Source organism: Ptychodera flava, chromosome 2 (genome assembly GCF_041260155.1).
Source record: "Ptychodera flava strain L36383 chromosome 2, AS_Pfla_20210202, whole genome shotgun sequence".
Taxonomy (NCBI): Eukaryota; Metazoa; Hemichordata; class Enteropneusta; family Ptychoderidae; genus Ptychodera; species Ptychodera flava.
Window position 1 is genome coordinate 18,702,706 of NC_091929.1, and position 23,338 is coordinate 18,726,043.

At 37.2% G+C, this 23,338-nt stretch overlaps 2 protein-coding genes across 2 annotated transcripts in view; both read right to left on the reverse strand.

Annotated features, from left to right (window-relative positions):
• The window catches only part of LOC139116062 (mitochondrial glutamate carrier 2-like), a 30,303-nt gene extending 22,292 nt beyond the window's left edge, over positions 1-8,011 (reverse strand). Inside the window, exon 1 of the mRNA XM_070678574.1 lies at positions 7,721-8,011. The gene's annotated coding sequence lies outside the window, so the exon portion shown is untranslated. The remainder of the gene's footprint in view (positions 1-7,720) is intronic.
• Positions 8,012-13,695: 5,684 nt separating this feature from the next.
• On the reverse strand, positions 13,696-22,728 carry LOC139116071 (large ribosomal subunit protein bL21m-like). Its single transcript, XM_070678586.1, has 7 exons — positions 22,625-22,728; positions 20,461-20,548; positions 19,094-19,176; positions 17,851-18,011; positions 17,253-17,305; positions 16,502-16,605; positions 13,696-14,824 (listed from the first exon to the last, which is right to left on the reverse strand). Exons 1-7 carry the CDS (start codon positions 22,686-22,688, stop codon positions 14,754-14,756), a joined length of 624 nt encoding a protein of 207 aa, XP_070534687.1. The 5' UTR covers positions 22,689-22,728; the 3' UTR covers positions 13,696-14,753.
• Between the last annotated feature and the right edge of the window lie 610 nt (positions 22,729-23,338).

A 23,338-nucleotide genomic window follows, 5' to 3' on the forward strand; every position in this document is an offset into this window, starting at 1 on the left:
TCAATTATACCACACAGTGACAATGTTAAGTTAAAGTCACAAAATTTTATGGGTTTTTTGAGGCGACAAACCGGAATTTGTGGTGTTTTGGCATAAATTTGATTAATCAGCTCAGATCCATCACATTACCATGGAAACTGAGTGATGTTTTGTCATTAAAAAGTTATTAAATGTGAAAAATATAAAGAAGAAATTTGGAAACCTTTACATATAAAACTTACTGTCACTGTCCTAGTGACCTCCCCATCCTGTGATTCATGTAACTCAAACTTACATGAACTACTTCATAAGTTGACAAAATGCATTGACTTTTGACACGTTCTAAGTCAAATTCGGACTATCTAATATCTTGTAATTTCTTTGAGTCATATCCATACTATAGTAATACTAGCACATGTACATGGGAAAAATCTTCTTCAGAGTTGAGTCAAAAGGAGCGGTCTTGAGTTGTGTGGTGTATCACCTAAGTCCTTGGCTAGACTCTCTCACAGCCCCTTGCTGGCTACACACTGTGGCTGGTGTAGCCTATATGGGTTGGTGACGCCCTGGCCTCGCCAGCTATGCTGGCTTCTGATGGCTGAGCCGGGCCAAAGCAAAAGGTTGTGAGAGAGTCTACACCTTGGCTATTTGTCTTTCTGACAAACAATGCAAAAACCTATGTATTGATACACACCTGCACATGCATCCGTTGGCATATATTAGGCACACAAATGCAAAGTGCTTGCAAACATGAAGTTGGGAATGATAACTGTTGATGAGTACATATGATATACAGTACAGTATATCCAGCTAACATTACTGTCGAATAGCAGAAACAAAGCTGAAACAATGGTATGTTGTAAAGCATGCTTTTTACGTCCTTAGGGGAACACCATTTGATTTCTGGGGGGGGTATGGAGGATTTTGAGAAAAAAAAATTTGTCGCCAGGTGAGATAGAAGAAAAAAAAAATTGATCCTGCCATGGCCTGAGAAAAAAAAAATTGTCATAACAGACAGAAGTGAAAAAAAAAATTGTCACAATGCACCAGAAATTAGCAAATTTGGAAACCCTATTCTCATGTATTCTTTGCCGGCGCGCCGCCATATGCGGCGCAAATGTTTTTACCACAAGCACTTATGATATGAGCATGCACTACATAGGTCTACTTACACCTCAGTGCACTCAATGTTTTCCTTCCCTTTCCTGACCCAAGAAATCATATTTCAGGATTTCTGTTGCAATATCTCAATGGCATAGGCACTATCTAAAGGGGACTTTTTGACTTCTGTAAATTGTGAAAATTTTAAAACACAAGACAGGAGTCAATAAACTAGTGTTAAAATCAATATATTATTCTCTCAATATAAATATATTAGGAAGATGTACAAGTTGACAATGAAAAATTGAGGAACAACAAATATAATGAAATACAAGGGAGGGGGTCACTAAAAAAATTGAAAACTTCAGGGGGCGTTACTCAAAATGTGGAGAGGAAGAAGGGGGGCGGGGTTACTCAATTTTTTGGCGAAATAAATTGAAACACATCTCAGATTGCACCATTGCACACATCCATTTCTCAAAATTTTCAATGCGAGTCAGGGGGGGCACCCCCTCTCTTGCTCTCCCCCCTTGGCTCTTCTAACAGTTTTACTGGTAAAAGACAAATTTAAAATACCTATCGGATTGCACTACACTGCACCGTGGCGCACATCAATTTCACATCAACTGAACTGTTGTGAATTCATCCTTTATTATCACAGAAACATGTTTTCATTTACCTCAGTTCAATGACCATTTTTACAGTTAAACATACCATATTCATGCTTTTCATTAGAAGCTGGCAGCTGGAGAAATGACACAAGAAGGTCACAGATTTTCCATTCCTGTATATTTATTTATCTTCTGTCTCTGGCAAACAACTGTTTTTCACAAATTGTATTGCCATTGTTTGGTTGTTGAATATTGTGACACAAACACTGATCATGCATAAAATGTGAAAAAATATTGCAGTGTTCAATGTCATTTTCAAACAGTTTTACTGAGTGCAAAACAACCTGAAACTCCTCTCAGATTGCACCATTAAACACATCAATTTCCCAAAATTTCCAATACGAGAGGGGGAAACCCCCTCTCGTGCTCTCCCCCTTGGGGTGTTCTAACAGTCTCACATAGTAAAAAAATTAAAAACACCTCTCAGATTGCATCAGACTGCATCATTGCACACATCAATATCTGAAAAATTTCCATGCAAGATAGGGGAAAGCCCTGTGACACTTTCCCCTAAGCCTCTCGCGTGTCCCCCCCCCCCCCCCCTGTACTTTCAAATTCTGCCCGGTCAGATATCCTAGTGAAAACCCTGTCATAACACCCATCCAAATTAAACAATATACTATATGGTTAGATACTGCGTGAGCTTTTATATCTTTATTTTATTGTGACTTGCAATTTCATATTGATGGGTTCACCTTTTTTGAACATCATGAGATAACTGACAATAGTCTACCAGAGTACATCAGGATTTCAAAGGTCTTTACTGTTGCTGTATTTTGTAAATTTTACAAATACATGTATTTGTATATTTTAACTTTTCTAAGTAGGGGGTATCAGTCAAAATTTCAGAGTTAGAGAGGGGAGTTACTTAAATTCATCATGGTTGATGGGGGGGGGTGTCACTCGAAATTTCTGAGTTTCAGGCCGTAAATAATGACAACGCATCACAAACTTGATGACAAAGAAAAAAATTTGCATTGCTACTCCATTTGAAAAAAAATTGATGCAGCTCTGACAGTAGAAAAAAAATTGCTGTCACTGTGACAGGAAAAACAAATTTGCTCCAATACCCATTTCCTCCATACCCCCCCCCCCAAAAAAAAATCAAATGGTTCTCCCCTTACCGTTGCCATAGGATACTACAGAGGCACACAAATTATTTCAAATGGCAAGTATTTACACCCAAGCAGAACAGCAGAGAGCACTTGTCTTGTAACAACAAATCCAGGTAAGGTCAACTGAGGTCACATGGAAACAGTCCTAACCACATGGAATACCTTGGTTATTCAATAGCATTCTTGTTGAAACTAAATGCCAGTTGGTTTGTCTTTTGTCAACTTTGTAAAACCAACAATACGTACAGTATGGTGACCAGAGGTAAAAGATTTGTAAAGGGTATACAGTGTACCTTCATAAACACTTGGTACAGCATTACATTTCTATACTGGGTTTAGTTAAAATGTACATATATTTGTATGTCTAGATATTTTATCGAACAAAATGGGGTAAAATTCAATGTTTTTTAATGAATTATCTACAAACTCAGGATCCTTGCATCATTATCCTAACCTGTAATATGAAAGTGAAAATTATCAGATACTCATCAATATCTTGTCTAGACATTTAAACCTTTCACCACCATGGATTCATCCAAACCCATTGTTATGAATGGTGATTGTGGACCTGAATACAGGGAATTGGGGGTGAACAGGTTAAACCACAAACAAAACTGTACACAATTTATAGAATCTTGACAGATTACATTATTTACATTCAAAGTACTAATAATCATGGTTTATGCGTTGGATTTAATTTTTTATTTTACATAAATAATGACTTCAATTGCAATTGACACTCTGGCATTATATACCATGGTACAATACAACATTCCTTGAGTTTCACACAATTAAAGAGGATCAGAATTCATAATTGCCAAATTGAATGTACTTATATGTAAATTATTTACGATCAGTGAAATTCCACTGTAGTTACCCGTTACCTATCGCCTCTCTTTCAATTTGATTTGATCAATAATTTCCTCAGTGCTTTATGGTTAGAACATGGGAAGTTCATTTTTCAGATATCAATTATTACACTAAATATTGTGCCTTGTTATGAACTTGAAATTGTAATATTTTTTGACCTTACAGGCTGCAAAATGATATTCAAGAAAAATCGCTTCCGTGACAGAAAAGAATTCAATCTAACGTTTCACACATTCAACTCAGCTCAGGCAACCATTCTTGTCTATGTTTTCACAGCAATTAAGGGTGATGCCTTTCAAAGCACAAAGAAAGCTACTACAATACCAGGTATGTCTAGTAGCTGGAGGTGCTTGGTCTAGTCACGGAGGGAATGTAGTCAAGTGTTGCCTTTGCCATACCGGTATGTCACAACTACAATATCCAAAACAAATAGACTGGGGGACTGCGCATAACGATTTTCACAGATAATATATGATCTCGCCTCTGTCGGTATGTCTTGCATTTTAAAAGACATTAAATAATGGTTTTCAAAAAGCAGAAAATAAAAAAAGCTTCAAAAAGAAATATGGCCATGATGAACAAAAACTTTCAGAGTGTATGCAAATCACTAATTTCCTATTCTATACTCTGTACCACCAGCACCAGTACATTTACTGCTGGTATCACCAGTGCATAACCTTGTCAATTGACTTTTGACGAAGCCACAATAACCTATTGTTTCTACCTTCAATAATAGTATTTTTTGTCTGATACTTCCGATCTTTTATAGTTATATCATATCATTTCCTGTTGAAAATGTTACTTATTGTATCCTGTTTAAAAAGTCACAAAAGCATCTTGTGAATATCATTATTGTTATGTAAATAAGACATTATGGATTTCACCATACATATTATTTATTGATAATGGTCATATTTTAGTTATGAGTTCTGACTGTAAAATACTAATGCAAACCCTGATTCTAGACTTAACCACTGTTACTTTAACTGTGGGAGTATAGTAATCGTTATTCAGCTGTGAACTAATTTAGAAACCCTGTCTTCTTTAAAGGGTCAGTAATACTAACTTTCGATGACTTTTTCATTATTGTTATTTTGTATATCATTTGTAACTTCTTATTCTACTCCCAAAGAATGTTGAAACACCCACTATTCAGCTTGTCAACTTAATGTTTGTATACATGTGCAAAATGCAACTTGTTTACATTTGAATTCTAATCCGGACCAGAAATCATTTTTCAACAATAACAATGCAGTTTTACACATCATGGACTGAGTTGACAAGCTGAATACTGTGTATATCAACATGTTTTTGGGAGTAGAACAAGGATTTATGGTTCAAAATAAAAATGGTGAAAATATTGTCAAAAGTTAACATCACTAGTCCTTTACATGTAATTTCAGATTCATATCATACATTATATCTTCATTCAGTATCATGCTATCAGAGCTTTTTGAACTCATACTTCTCATGATTCACTAGTCAGTATTGTTTTCATTTCAACCAGAACAAGATGAGCATCTGCTGACATTAAGGGGAGGCGGGGGCGCGCTCATCTTAGCTATGCATATGGGACCCATACATCAGGTCTGTTGCTGTGCACAACATATCTAAACATCCCTTGTGCATATCTAAATTTTTCAAACACAGCAGCATGCTGTACTGCAAGTGGTGACCACAGCCGAAGCTGCTTCTTATATAAAGAAGGGAAAGTAACAAGAGTTTATTTGGCAAAGTCTTGCAGTGATTGGAAAACAACAAAACTGATGAACTATGAACATGCATTCATTCACTTCACATATGCATGACATTCATCGCCAATATCTGGGACAACACAATAATGATCAATTATGAACCCTTGGCCTTACAATACAAGTATCCTGCTAAGTTTATACTTAATCATCAGAATCAAGACAGTTCAAACAGTAATTGCGCATAAATTATCCCATACATTATCACACATCACATTTAAACAAAGATTTGAACATTTAAAGGTTCCTGAAAACATGGACACTATAAATAGTTTTTATAGTTCTAGCTGTGATAACATAATCAGCATGTGACATATGTGTAAGTTGTGGCTCAATATAGCTTTTTACTGATCACATGACAGATTGTGAAGTGACAGGCTGGCAATAAAAGGGATAAAGCTGAATAAGCGGCAACTTTTGATGTATATTTCAAATGTTTTCGTTTTGTTGGTCAACACAGTTTTATGTCCTACTCCGCGAAATGTCAAACATAGGGTGTGTTCACCTTGCCTGCGTGTATGTCAACAACCGAATTCATTTGTTAACAACAACACTCCTTTTTCTAAATTGACAAAAATTCAAAACCTCTGTCTTTTCTATGGATCAGCTCTGGCCACAGTGACCAATTTCCATACAGCCTCCATTTTAAAATTTTGGATATGCACAAGGGATGTTTGCTTGTGCTGTGCATAGCAACAGACCTGTTCTGTATGGGTACCATACACATAAATGCTGAGAGAACGGCCCCTCCCTTTAATAGGGATTTGCAATGAAAAGTTGTAATATTAAAATCATGCCTAGATTTGGGCAAATTATCTACATGTTTGTGATGAAATGATTAGGCACTCTCACTGAAAATAATATCACTTAAGTTAATCTTCAAATCATTGATTTTTTCTCCAGCTTGTCAAATTCAAAACACGGAACCCACTGTTAGTACAAGTTGCTCTGGGATTAAAATTCAAATACTAGTATTTCTGCAGCTAAATACCTTAGTGGCTGTTGGTGAGCTGAATGGAAACATACCACTGATGTTAAGAGATGCACCATTATTTCATTATCATATTTTGTAATGTATATACTTTATGACTATAAATATAACTATGCTTTCAGAGCAGGAAAACAAAATATTTCCTTCCCAAATATTTTCTGAAGATTTGACCACCCCTGCGAACATCAAATGGTCCAACCCTAATAAATAAACGACCAGATAAAATTTCAAAGAAATCCTCCAGTTTGAAAACAATATTCTCTGTTAGTTCCAGTCTTGGTAAAACAAAACATCAACATCACCAACATGAACCTATACACATGATGGCAAATCAGTAATATAAACGTGTACGGACTGAAACTTTAAAAGCGGAAATGTCTCTGGAATATTATATTTATGAATCTTTCACTGCTCTGTGGTACCCTGCCTACTCGACATGCCGAGAGCTGACGTGTGGTACGCGGGTAACCCGAAGGATAGTAACAGCTGTAATTTATAAAAAGATCTTGCCACTGATGAGTTGTCATCCACGTGTACTGACCTGTTTTAGTCTACGATTTCTAACACAAATCATCACAAGGGTGATCAGTTCTGTTGTGCACGGAATGTTCGAAATTTCAAATTGTGCGGCGTGTCACGTCGCAAACCATGTGTACTAGTCTATGGCACGCCGCCGGCTGCATGGTTTCATAACTGTAACACGTACACGTGTACGAAGCCCTACAGCTCAATGGGCTTTGAAGCGAGATGCCCCATACCTGATAATAAGGTACGCGGAATATTGCAGAGCTTGAGTGATGGGACTAGGGTATTGCGCGAATGATAACTGCAGCTGGTTGGTAAAACATAACTGTATTACTTAAACTTGCATGCTCATCTGTAGTCAAACAAATGGACCGGCACAATTTCGGCGGCTAGTACCACACAGGATGTCACAACAGACACAGGTCGATATTTTTAAGTCGTTCGGTAAACTATACGACGTCACATACAGAGCTGATGAGGTGATGGTGATACACTAATCTCATTCGAGACTCGATCTGGCTGCATAAAATGATCGTGTTTTTCTATCAACGCCATCCATTAGACTTTGTCTAGGAGTAGGATGTGGGTACATGTGCAGCACGTCCCGTAAAAGGGTAACTGAAACATGAGATGTACGGCATGATCGTTGAATCAACTACAAAATGGCAAGGCAACAAGCAACGGACAAAGCAAATGCTCAACTAAAATAAAACGTACCGGATTCTCGGCTGAATTATCGTTCCGTCTTCTGGGTATATTCGACCTATTTTGATGTACTTCTTCACGCCGAGCCTAGGTTGCCACGCGATAGAAATAATCAAAGGAAAGGCGGACAAGAGAGATGGTAGTTTCGTCTGAGCGCGCCGGCCGGCTGTCAAAAGTAGATGTAGTGACGCGTTATTCATATGTTAAATTTTGACCCAGCCGAGCCAGACGGACCAATCAAATCCTTGTAAGATGACACGACCACTTCGGTACTTGCATAATCAAATTTAGAGATGGCATTTTGAATATTCAGTGCTGTTGCCTGTCACCTGACCTACATGAGATGCAAAGGTTATGACATACCTCGGCCTGCTCATCTCGTTTGGTTCACCCCTATGTTCCGACACATAGTGTCAAAAGATATTTAACTGTGTAAAATGCTGTCGGAAAGTCCGTATTTAGCGGGCAGGTGTACATTTCTACCCTATTTAAGTATTTTCGGTCCCATTTAAAAACATACAATTTTAACCCTTTTCCTGCCAGACAGTAATAACTGTATTACTTCCCCATCAGCCAAGTCAGTAAAAAGCGGTATTGAGCCAAAACATGATGTATTTTCACCCACTTGGCTTGGTATGTTATAGCATCTTTTGTCCAAAAAAAATCAACTTTACAGTATTATGTTTCAACAGCCTTCAAATGTACAGTATTATGTTAAATACATCGTATGGAATACGTTGTGTTTCATTAATTTTAACCATCTTGACCTGGTGGTGAAATATGGACTTGGCAGGAAAAGTTTTAATGTACAAAAAGAGCCGTTGTTTCAAAATTGTACCCAAAACACAGTGTTTAGAAAAAATTAATGTGATTTGGAACAAGGTCTTTTCTGAAGAAAAAATCGGGATACTCTATGTAACCGTGTGCTTGAAAGGTACAGCAGGATTTGAAAAGTCTTTAGTAATGCTGTATTTTTGTAAATTTTTACAAATAAATGTATTGATATTTAACTTTTCTAGGTGGGAGTCATTCAAAATTGTTGTGTTAGAGAGGGGGGTACTCAAATTAGTCATGGTAGGCGAGGGGAGTTACCAAAAATTTCAGTTTCCGATGAAATTCCTCCGACCCCCCCCCCCCGCCGTAAATAATGACGGCTCCCTTAGGTTGAAATTGATTCCTTACATGATTGATTGTCAGAAGCTCCTTTTTCCTTTTTTCTTTTTTTTGTATAATTCTGAACGTTCTTAAAGGCATCCATTTCTCGTGACTGGTTTCTCCAAATGTAGATTGCTGGTTTTTGATGTGGATTTCATCTGGGCCGTTGATCTTCCATTTTTATTTGAGTACAACCCGTCTATGCAGATAGCTGAGATACTGACATATATAAAGTTCAGTATCTTGAAGATATTGTATGTAAAATTATAAACAAATTTAACAAATAGGAACCATAAAACAAACAGGAAATTTTAAGTTATTTCCTTGACATTGTTTCAATGTAAAACTACCAAAACGCAAATAAAATATTCGTAAATTTCCAAGGATTTTTCATAATAGACACATCTTGTATTTGCTTTGATAATTGTCCAATCTGATACTGTACATACAAGGCACGACACAACATAAACTCGTACAGCTATGTATGGCGATTCTAAAAACGGAATATCCTGCGTACAGAACGTCTTTATTTGCCCGATTATCAAAGCAAAAATATGTACTTGCGACTTGGAGAAACGGTGACTTTTATATCTTCGGCCGTGTGAATTTGATAAAAACGATTGTTTTCGCGAGATCACGCTCTGCGAGAAATAACATAATACAATCGAAAGAGAAAAGAAAAGAAAGAAACAAAACACGAGTCCTAGGAGTAACTATGAACGAATCAACATATAACAATATAATGTAGTTTACGTATTGTAAAATATCTTAATTGAACGAATGTTTCCTCGATACCTTATACCAGTACCGGCTTTTCAGTTCGTAGCTTACAGACTGGATGCAACTCTCAACTGTAGGCCCTATTGCCCTCTCGTCTTTTCATAATTCTCATCCGGATGAGGGTGTCCCTATGATACAAATATGTTGAGATGATGTGGATTCTACTGTATTGCAATACAACCAAATGCAGTGTGGTCTTTGTTTAGCAAATATGACACAATAATCGCTTTTTCAAGGTCAAACCCCCCATTATTTTACGGAAGAGTAGATCATAAAATATAGATCAACAGGAATGAATCAAATCTATATTCCGATGCAAACTTGTACGATATTTCGTCTATTGTACCACGAATCTTTTGAATTGGAGAACACCGACCAGCGGCGGTGAAGTATCACTGAAGTATTAAGGTCCGACGTCTACAGTAATATGGAAAACTTTTTTAAATATTTATTTATTACATTGTACATAGGACTTAACATCCGGAAAACTAGTTCCAGCAGAAGCCTTATATGGGAGTGTCGGAACATAGGGTTCTCGGAATATAGGGCGGTCACCCGCTTGGATACCATCGTCAGGGCAGATGGAAATATTAATAATCAGTTCACCTTACCCGTTAACGTAACCGTTGAAAAATTAACGTTCCTTTTTATTTGGATTATTCTAACCATAAACTAGTAAACAACTATTACAACAAAATTGTTGCATAAAACACTGCGGAAAGTGCAGTATAGCATGAACAATAAAATATTGTCGTCAATGTCTTGACCTGCAGCTGATGGGGTGAACATAGTGTTTTGTACATACATTTCATGATAGCTTTTAATATGTAAAACTCTCTTTAACTTAAACGTATATAGTCGTCGGAACTGCGTTTAAAGGTCGTATAGGACCTATACGACCAATGTAAACACTGTATCCACGGTACGATGGTGAGGAAAGCTAAAACATGTCTGTCATCTACATCGTATAATACATCTTATGTTGCAGTTATGATGATGAGGTGCATAGATATCGTGCACGAAATACATAGTTTGTAAACAAGAAACGGGCGCAATTCCGACGACTGTTTCCCTTTCTATCAAATCTAGGATAACACAACTTTATTGATGAGAAAAGAATTTTAATATCATTACTACATTTAGAACGCTGCATTAACATGTGGAATGCATCCTCCACTGGAGACTTACAAAATAATCTACATGTATTTTCAGGCAGAATTCTTGGCTTTGATCTCCTGCTGTACACTATTTGGGAGTAGTGATCAGAAATATTGACATTTTGTGACCGATTTTCTAAAGTTTAAGTTCATGATGTTCAGCAAGTAATTTTCAAAAGTACTCTTGTTTTGAATTGCCTGTGTAAGTTCTGAGCCTTTTCGTACCCTTTTCATGGGCTTATTATCGTTGTAAAGCTTGATAATGATTGCTATTCTGAATGTTTTATCAGTGACATTAGTGTTACAGATACGATAGCTGACCAATAATTTATCTCAAATATCTAGCATGTATTGAATGAGTTCAAACTACTTTGAATGACATGTTACAGGCATTCTTTATGCTGAATATAACAGAACGCCTCATCAATAGTTACACTTTGAATGACATGTAACAGGCATTCTTTATGCTGAATGTAACAGAACGCATCATCATGACTGTACCAAATTTGATTGAATTTCTACCAAGTTCACCAACAGTACCTGCCTGAGGAGTATGTTTCGAAAATCCTAGCAGATATCTATAAAAAGAAAGCTAACATCATTGGTTTCGTACTTATGACACAATTTCCTGTTGACGGTGGCTACCACTGAGCGATTTTAGTGATGCACAAATGTTCTCCAAGATGTGGAAGTTAAATTTTTACTATAACCCAAACGGGATTCGAATCCCCACACACTCACGGCAACATCGCCTAGCTGATAGGCCTCACACAAAACCAGTCGGCCACTGCTTAGTTAGACTGTTGAGGGCGCTGCTCTGTCAACCTTCAATTCTACTTTCTACCCAAGACTTAATCACTCATAATAAATGACAAAAACCTTAGCAATATGTTCATCCAAGTGTCAAATGCTGATTTGAAATTTACCATATTAAAGGCCAAATTATTATTTGCATGAAAATTTGTGATACGCACGCATACTTTAACTCTCAGAGAATTAAGAGTACACAAAGGTTACCGGTAATACATTTTTTGAATTAACAAGGCAAATTTCCTGAACATACTCATCCTTCCTAGACCACAACAAAGACACACACACACACACACATACACACCTTGATGAAAGTAATGGCATTAAAAGTTGCTTGATAAAGTACCAGCGTGCGAAAACAATTGAATGAAACATTCAGGTGACGATTGTCACATATCTGAGTACAAATACATCTGCCATGGTTCTGTATATTCCACATATGCTTGTCCTTGTTCAAGAGTAAACAACTCTTGCACACAAAAAAAAGGGAAAATTGGGATTTTAGATTTTGTTAAATTAAAAACAGAAATAAAGTGCTCTGCACTCACTATCATCTATTGTTTTCATTTGGAGTCGTGTGAGAAGAAAGCTAAACCGTGCTTGTCTATGCCTAAAACTACTAATTAATTTTGGCTTTCCTGTCCCCTTCCCATAAATTGATGTTTCTGTTCAGTGCATTATCCTCTCTTCCTTATCCTTGAGTACATTTGTATATATACTTATAAATAAGTGTTAATGTGATTTTTTCGGACTTTTTCATTCATTTGAGTCATTTTAGTACAGAATTATGTGAGAGTCTGGGTAGGAAATGTACTACAAAAAGTGCACATTAAAGGGACAAAGTTGGCCATTTTTTATGAATTTTGCTTGATACGAGATACTACCTATTTTGTTTGACATGTTGAAAGATACTGAATGAATGGGTGACCATGCATATATTCGATCTCGGTTTTAGACACGATACATGAAACCACCACGAAAACGTATTAATGGTCATGACCATTAATTCATTTTCACAATGGTTTCATTTAATTTGTCTAAAATCGGAGTTAAATATATGCATGGTCACCCATTCATTCAGTATCTTTCAACATGTCAAACAATATAAGCAGTATCTCGTATAAAACAAAACTCATGAAAAATGGCTGACTTTGTCCCTTTTATAATGGAACTCTGATTTCTAAACAAATGAGTCTTATCACAACGACCAAGTAGCTACCGGTATATTCAGACAATATTATAAAACATTTTGTAAGAGTTTGAGAAGAAAATTAAATATTTATCATCTTGAAGCACACTTGAACAGGAGATGAAATATACAATGTGTTGATGGCTATCTTTGCTGTTAAGTTGTGGTAATTATATACTGTAGGTTTTATTCCCACATACACCAGGGTGCCTGTACACATCTGTGCAGCAAATACTAGACAGATATGAATGATAAATATTCATGTGATAGAATGACGTCATAGTTTATCCTAAATCTGACCAGACAGCCAGTGTGTGCATCTTTAATTAAAAAAACACTTGTCATCAGGCAGGCGCAAACTTGACATGTGGGTGTTTTAAGTGATGTTAACATTACGAGTTAGGGGTTAGGGTTAGGTAATACCCATAAGGCATATTTTAGCACCCAGGTGGCATTACTCTCTTGCACGCCTACTACCTCTATCGATCCCATGACAAGCACTTTTATTATGTCTTACAGAACTACAATATATTTAATGTCATCCAGGTCAGTTAAGGTCAAATGAGCCACCTGCACTCTGATTGGCTGTGTTCTTCGTGTTTGCAACAACATGATTGATGCCCCCACCATCCCTCTACCCCCGTCAAATCAGGGATATTTGTGCAGATTAAAAGAGGTTTGGTTTTCTGACCAGATCCGTAGCATATTGCACAAATAATCAATCACGCCACTGAAAACCACAGCTGGTGCCTAGGCTAGGCTATATCCCCACAAACTAAAGTTTAACATACAGATCTATGATTTTATTTTAAGATTAACCTCAGCATATACTAATATTATTCTGAAAGCAGCATAAAATTTCATTTTAGAACATACTCAATACAAATATGAATGTAGGGTACTGCACGCTTTATTTTACACAGTTGCTGCAAAGGTCAGCCAAAACAGAAAAAAAAAAGTTACATTAACTTATCATTTTGAAATCACAGACTAAAATATCTCATACACTCACATGCTGTTGAGTATTTCTACAAATTCTTCAAAATAGGCTAAATAAACAAATTGAATGACAAAACAACTGAAGGAAATAGATACAATGTTTGCATGGTGATCCCCAATTTTTATTATTTATTTTGAAGGAGAATTAATAGTTGAAACGTTGCTTGAAAGTTTGAGCAACAGTTTAGTTTTGCAATTTTGCAGTGAGGACTACCTTAAGCCAAAACTCTATACAGTTTTACCTACGTGGCCACCATTTGCTGAAACATCATAAGGTATGATGTTACAGCAAATTTAGTCAGTAAAAAAAATAAATCAAATTTGCAATATCTATGACAAGGCATTCAAATGTTAGACACTGGTAAAATTGCAACATATGGCACAAGGTACATGTATGCCTCATCGTTTTTAAACAACTTGACCTGATAATGACAAATGAACTTGGCAGAATTACAGTTAAATCTGCTTTAAGTTATGACAAAAGAAAAATCACCAAAACATGTTCTCTTCCAATTGGCTATAGCTTGTGCAGTCACATAGAAACACGCTGATAATGCAACAAGAACCTGAAATAAATATCTCTCTTCAGACATTCTGTTTAATTTTCTCTCTCTTGCAATGTAGTTCCTGCATTTCAACTCTTTCACCCCCATTTCCCAGTATAAATCCATCTACTCTATTGAAAACAATAGGAATGTGCCAAAGTCTGGTGGAAAGAGGGTCAACCTGTTCATCCCCCTAATTCCTAATGTACTGGTCCACAATCACTGTTGATAACAATGGGTTTGGGCAAAACCATGGTGGTGAAAGGGTCAAGAGGAAGCATGCTTTCACAAATTCTATTCTCCTGTAACTCAAAGTTGCTCTTGAACACTGAGGTTGTTGCAATCCATCCTGGTGATTTGACAGATCCTGTTCACCTTTGACCTTTCGCTGTCATCACTTTGCTGCTGCATCAGTTATCTTCTGTTACCGTGGTGACATTGATTGTGTTTATCCTCAACACTGACAGGTTGTCCTTGTACTCTGTAGTAAAATGATAATGACAATGGTCAGATTTCATCATTGGTACATGACTGATATCAGGCCTCAACAAGACCATGTGAATCTAGAAAGGCTTTGGTTAAATTTACCTCTGGACATACAGTATACATTGTCCTACAAATTACTAGCTTTTGTTAAAGCCCTATAAGCTGTAACTTTAATGATTTTATTATTACGTTTGTTTGTTGTACTCTGGAAATCATGTTGAAATGGCATGCCGAACGTTTGTTTAACTTGTTGATCAATGTTTTTGTGACAGATTAACCTTAATCCATTATAAAATAATTCACTTTTTTAACGATGACACAGCACATTGTAAAATAGCATGGCAAAGTAATTCGACAATAAAAGTCACAAAAATATCATCAATGGTTACAGCTGTTGTCTCTGTAAACTACAGCTGCCAAGAACTTACTTTTACCGTAATGTGGTTGCTTGATGTAGGTCCAAAGGGGAATTTCAGGGAAAAAACTGACTTGCTCTGGTAAGCTGTCCATTATTTTGATTGTATACTATATTTAGCATCCTTACTACCACCTTCCACAATCTATAGGTCCATTTCTCAAGCACAACACTACAAGTTATCTTATTTAGTGTGTGTATGTATTTATATCCATGAACAAATTTATGCAGGTTTGTTTCTTTTTTGTGAGTCAAAAAAAAGCTAGATCAGGGGAAAATTGAGATACAGTACAGTACATACATCACCCAGTCTGAGAAATGAGGGGGTTATATTTTACATACAAAAACATCATGATTCACACTAAATTTTTCAGTCTAAAGTTACCAATACAAATTTGTAAATGAAAATCACATCAATATCATGTCTTCCTTGATAGAGTTCTATTTGTGTTTTCATTCATTAATTGTGTATAGATTATCCAAAAATAACACATCATAAAATGTGAAGCCAATGCAATTACCCGGATATTTTTAAACATGCACCACCTGCATTTGGTACTTTTCATGACCACTGTGTGACCTTACATCGTGGTATTTTAGAATGAGATGTACTGGAAATCATTGCAGAATTCAGTGATTATTGGTAGCTGCTTTCTAGTTTTGTTCTTAAATGTTAGATTCATACCATAGAAAATACCAGCATGATGGCATAACAAAAATGACGCATTATAAAAATAATGGAGTCTTGGGCGCTTTTGGGGCAGGGATATCTTCAAAGATATTGTACATGAGTAATTTGCAAACAAGGAAATAGTATACAGTCAAGTTTTGGACTTCATTTCTGCATCATGGTATGCAAGTTGAAGTTTCAAGTCTCCACTGGATTCTGCTTCATTTTGTCACATGTAAAAATCTGGTCATTTCCCTGCTTGTCACATCATTGGCCTGGTCAATGCTTTTCAGTTTATGTGTCTTAATACCGTACATTCTTTCCCTAGAATGTTATATGGGTACAGCATTTCACAAGTCTATAAGTCTTAGGCCTACAGTACCAATTACCTAAATTTGATTTGATCTGCCAGTAAAATACAAAATTTAAATTCCGTTTAATCAAAGTCCAATGTTGAAATTTTTATTTTCCCTACAGGGGGAGTCATATTGCGTCTACAGAAGCAGTAAACCAAAAGATTATTGCAAAAATATGACCATTCATCAATAGTGTCCCAGAGGGACAGGAAATTGAGGAGAATTACTTACCAACCCATCTTCTGAAACCTTTTCTTCGCTTTTTTTGAAAAAATATTTTTGTCGGCGTTTCTGTCTTTTCAATCACTGTTGCCCAAACTTCAACCAAATCTCTCCTGCAAGTCAAAGAAAAATCATCTTGATTATTAAACTTAACAAACATATTGGGATAACAGTAATACTTTAGTGATTGAAAAAATGTGCAAAGAAATAATGTCACCATAGGGCCATGTGTATAAGCTCATTCAGGGTGAGACTGGAAATTTAAGCTCAACTCAAAGGGCCTTTTTGCTTTTCATGATTGATGATAGTCTTGTTCTTACTGTCATAGGTTTGTCATCTGCCTGGATTTTATGGTACATGACTCTATAGAGGGCGCCAGTCTGCACCTCCACCCAAGAGTAAAGATTGCAAGCAGAATACCCTGACATCAGCTGTAACAGCTGCTGTAGAATGTTGTATTTAGCATTTCAAAGCAAATATAGATGCCTTTCGTTTATTTTTACATGATTATATCATCATATGGAAGCAACTTAATCTCTTGTAAATTTTGATCAAAGAAATAAAGTATTGAAAATAGAGGTTATGATGGCTACACATAACTCTTAAATTGGGATAGCAAATGGCAAGATTATATGTGTTATAGGAGAAAGTCTTATAGTCACGTCAATACATGCCACATACCAGTATGTATTTCACTACTATATACAAATACAGTCAGAGGGAAAATGCTTGTTTCATAGCTTGATTAGTAGTTACTTACGATAAAAGCGGTCTTCCTATCAGTGAAAAGTTGTCCCCTCCAACCATTAATACCTGAAACATGTATGGGACACAAATTACCAATGTCATCATTATCCAGTTGCTTCAAAACCGTGTGCTACATAACATATCCTATATGTTGCATTTTAACAAAGATTAGAACATTTTGAAGTGTCTGATACTGTAAGCATGGTTTTTACTGACTTAACCTGCTTAATATACCATGCCAAGTTGGTGAAAGATGTATAGGTTTTGACTCAATGCAGCTTTTCACTGACTTAACAAATATGGACGCCAAAGGCCTGTCAAGATAATGGTGAAGGTGTGTGTTGGTTTCTCTTTGTTCATACACTGAACAATAAGAAAGGAATTCGATGATGTTAAGTGGTATGTAGATTAGTACAGCTATACCAAGGGATAGAAAAATGCACTTTTGTAGACAAGCAACTTATAGCACAACACCTCATCGTTCAATAGATGTAAACAGTTCAGATTTGCATAAATGAGTAAAAATGGGGGAAAGACAAAAACTTGTCATTGACCCTGTCAAATGCAACTACCAGAACCACATTCAGCATTAGTATCGTGTATTAAATTACCTTTTCCAATCTAATCTTGTCTCCCACATCTGCTTCAATGTGGTCAATGATTTGTATCAAATCACCAGCAGTGATTTTGAATTGTTGTCGATGGATGTACACCACTGCAAACAGTCTACTTGCATTCACTTGGATATCTGCATTCACTTTACTTACCACCGCTGGAAACAAAGTGAAGAAGATCTGAATTACCATCAAATAGGAAAATGTTTTAATCTATCTATTTGCCACCGTTCTGTCCAGCATAGCCCAAGTGCTAGTTACAGGAAGGGGTTGTCGGAACTGTGCTCAAAAGTAGTGTCCCCATATCGGTACGACCAATGTAAACACTGCATAAAAGGTAAGTTGGTGATTAACGTATGTTAAAACTTGTACACCATTAAATTTAAATGATACGGCTATGTTGACCTGATAAATCTAGATATCGTACATGAAATATATTGTTTGTGAACACAACAGTTGCGCAGGTGCAGTTCCAACCACCCTCTCCCTACTAATAACGCCTAACATACAGGGTAAAACCATGCATGATACTGTACTTTCGATAAAATGTCATTTGCTCCTCTACACTTCATACCTTATAGCTATACTAAATGTCACATCATTACAGGGCTTTCAAATTATACAACATACTGGCATACAAATGTACTATGCATACAAAAGACATAATATTTTTTGCACTTTTCTGCCTTCAGTTTCTCAACAAAATTAACAGTCACAGTACGTCCTGAAATGTGTAACAGTTTAAAACAGTACAGCCAATGACATAACAGCAAAGAGTTGTAACACATCATACCAAATGAGTATACATCAAATGAAAATACAGCCTGAAAGTGACTTGATTTACTATAAAGCTTTCTAAGAATTTTGCATCACTGTCCCAGAGGAGCACCTTATTACCTAAATATGTATCAAGCAAACTACAAACCAACAGCTTCAGGAATTAAGCCAAGCAATCATGATGCCAAATTATTTGCACAACCACTTCCTTCACAGTACACAAGAAACTACCAGCAAGTCTATCGTCTCTTCAGATTTATCCTAATCCCATCTCCTTTCCAAGCATGAGTTTGAGGCAACCAAATAGTGACTGATCTAAAAGTGTCAGCCATGCACCCCTCCTTCAATTTTCAAATTGTTTCAACATCACATATGCCAGACATTTCATTACAAAGTAATTACATATGACATCAAAGAATGACATTAAAGAATAATCATTATGTATTTGTTTGAAATAATTTACCATCTCGCCTTCTCTCTGGTAGAGTCAACCTCCTCTCTACATCTTCAAGGTCAAGGTTCACTGATGGTACTGTTATTGCTGATCTGTGTGAATATAGGTACAAAGAGATATTTACAGAAAATGCATCGTGTAAAAGAGTGAATAAAGCAGACCTTGAAATGCATATTTTGCCAACATATATACTGTGCATATTAGATTTTGCATCAACATTCACCACTTTCCCATAACATTCACCATGGCTGTCACAGTTTAGCAGTTACATATGATACTGACTTGTGTTCAATGTCATTATCCCCATGGTCCTAAACAAACTCCGCTATCTTAGCTCATATAGCCTTATGTGGGTCGACTGTGTATTTTACCATCTTTGTATGGAATTTCAATTTTTTATGAAAATCAGAAATTTCAACTTTTCCTTGCAGACTTAACACAGGAATAGTAGCCATTTTGAAGTTAGAGTGTTGATAAGTATTGTGTGATCTTGTAGTAGATATTGCATGATGACCCCTGGTTTTTAATCTTTATTCAAGAAAGGAATGGGTGAAAGTTTTTTTATGAAAAGTTTATGCAAAAGATTAAATCTTTCAGTTCCGAGACACAAACTGTAGTACCTTTGGGACAGCACAACATAATTGTAACTTTAGTCCTTTCTTACATGCTTGTTTGCCGAGCAAACAGTAATGCATGTGTTTCCAAGATAGTTGAGTAATCCCGTATTGGATTACAGCTGACTTGGATTAATTCAGTACAGTCTTAGGGAATTATCAGATTCAAAGCGTGCTTGAGCAAAGTGAGTGTGAGCCAAACAAACTTTCACAAGCCAAACCAACCACCCACAGAAAAAATTTGGTGCCTGAAATTGACAATCTTAGTGATTTTCCGAAGAATCAGTGGGTAAAGCATTGGTTAAACACAAAGAAATGGCACTTCAGATGTCGTTCTTTATTGTTGAAGTGGAAAGGATCCGATAACATGATCGCATGTGACAACAGTGTTTTCAGCGGTGGCATTGGTGCATTCAATGGCAAACCCCAGCCATGCACCCTCACGCACGAAGAAAGCATTATGTGTTCTGAAAAGACAAATTTTTAAAATTAATTGCAGTCTTGTACAGAAGACTCAAACTTTCACTTACAAAGTAATACTTTTGGTCAAAAGAAGGACGATGAAGCAAGGCAAACTTTTGAGACTAAGTCTGCAATACTTCCTGCTAGCATGATTTGACCCCTCCCTACCTTGTCCAAGATATGCACTTTTCTTTATAAATATTGAAAAAGATATTAATCCTCTAGATTTTGTAGCCTAATGATAATAAACTGCAAAATAATAATCATCAGGTCAAACCATCAATAAAAAATAATTCCTACCTGTCAAGTTTTGCACAACTTGTGGTGAAAAGCCTTGAAGGTAATATTCTGTTCAGAATTCCATAGTGGAACTGCTTTGTTTGAAACCCTGTTATATTGAGGAAATAAATTGAGTAAGAAGTCCTCAAACATGGCATCATCGAAAATAAAATTGCACAAAAGACAGATTCTAAGGTGTGAACCATTTGATTTGTGAAAAAAAATTGTGGCCGGCCATTTCCTGGGAAAAAACATTGTCTTGCTAGTGGGCAGGGAAAAAATTGCTTTAAGGAAGTCAAGGAAGGCTCTAAAAATCCAACTTGTTGCAAGGTACCCCAAGAGTACCAAGACAGCACATTGTGTCTTCAGTAGTCTCTGGAGCTGCCGTCTATGGCGGTGTATAACCTACAAGCTTTCATGTAAATTCATAGATTGTTTGAAAATTAATCTTCTGCATAGGATATATGGTATGAAGAGGTTATAGTCGAAATATATAAGGAGAAACCTGAGAATGCATAATGTGTACTTGCATTCTGATTAAGGTAGTTCGCACCTCGAAAGCTTTACCACTTGGTGACAGTTTGGGCCCACAGTTGCTTGTGAACTGATACATGACGACCGCTGTGTGGTAAGCATTACTCTAGCTGCAAAATTGTAGCTCTACGGTGAGGCGGTCAGTGAGTTTTGGTTTTTGCGACCTGGCTCACCAGTAGAGCTACAATGCAGAAGGCCCTGTAGCGTTCAAAATAAGCGCGCCACACATGGTGTGGCATTTTGATGTGAAATCCCAGATATTTACTGCATTTGGTCATACCAATTTATCACTTCTGATGACTAAACACTATTACTACACTGACCTTATCGTTTATGGGGTTTGGTATTTGTTCAAGCACGTCAATCGCGTTCCGTAAACATTGTGCGTGTTTCTGGGAGCTGCCACTGCCGGAAGTTGGTAACGGAGGCTCCCAGGAATGTTTTTGGAAGGTGATCTAAGTGTTTGAATAAATACCATATACCATAAACGACAAGGTTAGTGTAGTATAGTGCTTAGTCTTCAGTAGTGATAAATGGGTACGACCAAATGCAGTAAATATATGTGGGATTTCACATCAAAATGCCGCGCTATGTGCGGGGCGCTTATTTTGAACGCTATAGGGCCTTCGGCATTGTAGTTCTACTGGTGAGCGAGGTCGCAAAAACCAAAATACACCGACCGCCTCACCGTAGACTCGTAGAGCTACAATTTTGCAGCTAGCATTACTCAAGTGCATACAGCGGCCGATGAGTGTCGGTTCACAAGTGACTGTGTTGGGCCCATGGATGATGGCTGTACCAAAAGTACCTCCATGGTTTAGCTGCAAAATTGTAGTACTATGGTGAGGCGGTCGCCAAGTTTTGGTTTTTGCGGCCTCGCTTACCAGTAGCGCTACAATGCTGATGGCCCTGCAGGGTTCAAAATAAGCACATCCCATTTCTGGGAGCCGCCATTACCAACATTACCAACTTCTGGTAATGGCGGCTCCCAGAAACACGGATGCCCCACGTTCAATGTTTCTTGAACGCGATCGACATGTAAACCCCATAAACGACAAGGTTAGTGTAGTATAGTTTTTAGTCTTCAGTAGTGATAAATCGGTACGACCAAATGCAGTAAATATGTAGCATTTCACATCAACACGCCTAGTCCAGTGGGATGCGCTTATTTTATACTCCCCAGGGCCATCGGCATTGTAGCGCTACTGGTGAGCGAAGTCGCAAAAACCAAACTCAACGACCGCCTCACCGTAACGCTACAATTTTGCAGCTACTCAATCATCAATGGTGCCATGGTGGGGCCATACTTTGGGGCGATGTGGCGTTGTTGTTGGTGTTTTTAAATTTTTGTGTTTTTTTTTTTTTTGGGGGGGGGGTGATATGTTTTTGGGACAAGGTGACTCTTGGGACGAGGTTGTTTTCGTACGAGGTTGTTGCAATGTTTGGAGTGTGAATGGTTTTGGTTAGGTGCGAAATTTATGGTTTTCGTGCGAGGTGTCTGCTGGGAACCAATCAAACCAAAAGCGACTGACGATTTTATGCAGATTTTCTATCAACAGGACAGCCGACGCAGTACAGAGTGGTTGTCGGATCTGAAAGTGCCAAGTATCTAGGAGAAAATCTTAAATCGAAGTTGATGCTGGTTACTTACGCGTGAACTGACTTGAAAATCGACAGACTTGCAAGAGAGCACACCTCGAGATGGAGGCAGCCATTTTCTTTCTCGCGCAATCTCGTTTCTGCAAGGGAGATGGGAGATGGATGATGGGGTGACAGACAGTTGTGGTAGAATTTCATCATTTTTCGAAAATAAGAATTTGAAAGGTTATGTAAATTTTGGGAATTTGAAACCGTAAGATAGTATTTAACTGCTGTTACTGAATACGAGATTCAGATTCAATCTTATGACCTACCTATGTCAAAGTTCAGCGGGAATGGCGTGGCAGTCGTTTGGAGGTCACGTATGCATAGACGAAAGCATAACTTTCCTAGAACTTCACTCATGTTGAACTGGGCCCATTTTGAGGTACAGTATACCGTTTGCACCGAGACTCTTCTCGGACAACAGTTGAGCTACACGTATTTGTGAAACTTTGAAGAGTTTGCAGTCCAAAAATTGACACTTACATTTTGTCAGAAACCGATCATTTATGATATTGTTTTTCTTAATTTAATGGATAGCTGCAAGTACATAATGCAGCTGTTATTCAGAAGCTCGAAGTTTTGCCGTGGCTTTCGCGCCGTCTGACGCACAACCCCAGGTAAAACCTTGAATCAGATACCAAAATTCGGAAAATATCGTAAAAAGGGACCGCAGATGGTACAAGCACGATGCGTACGATGTTGTGTGTTCCCGGCCCGGCGT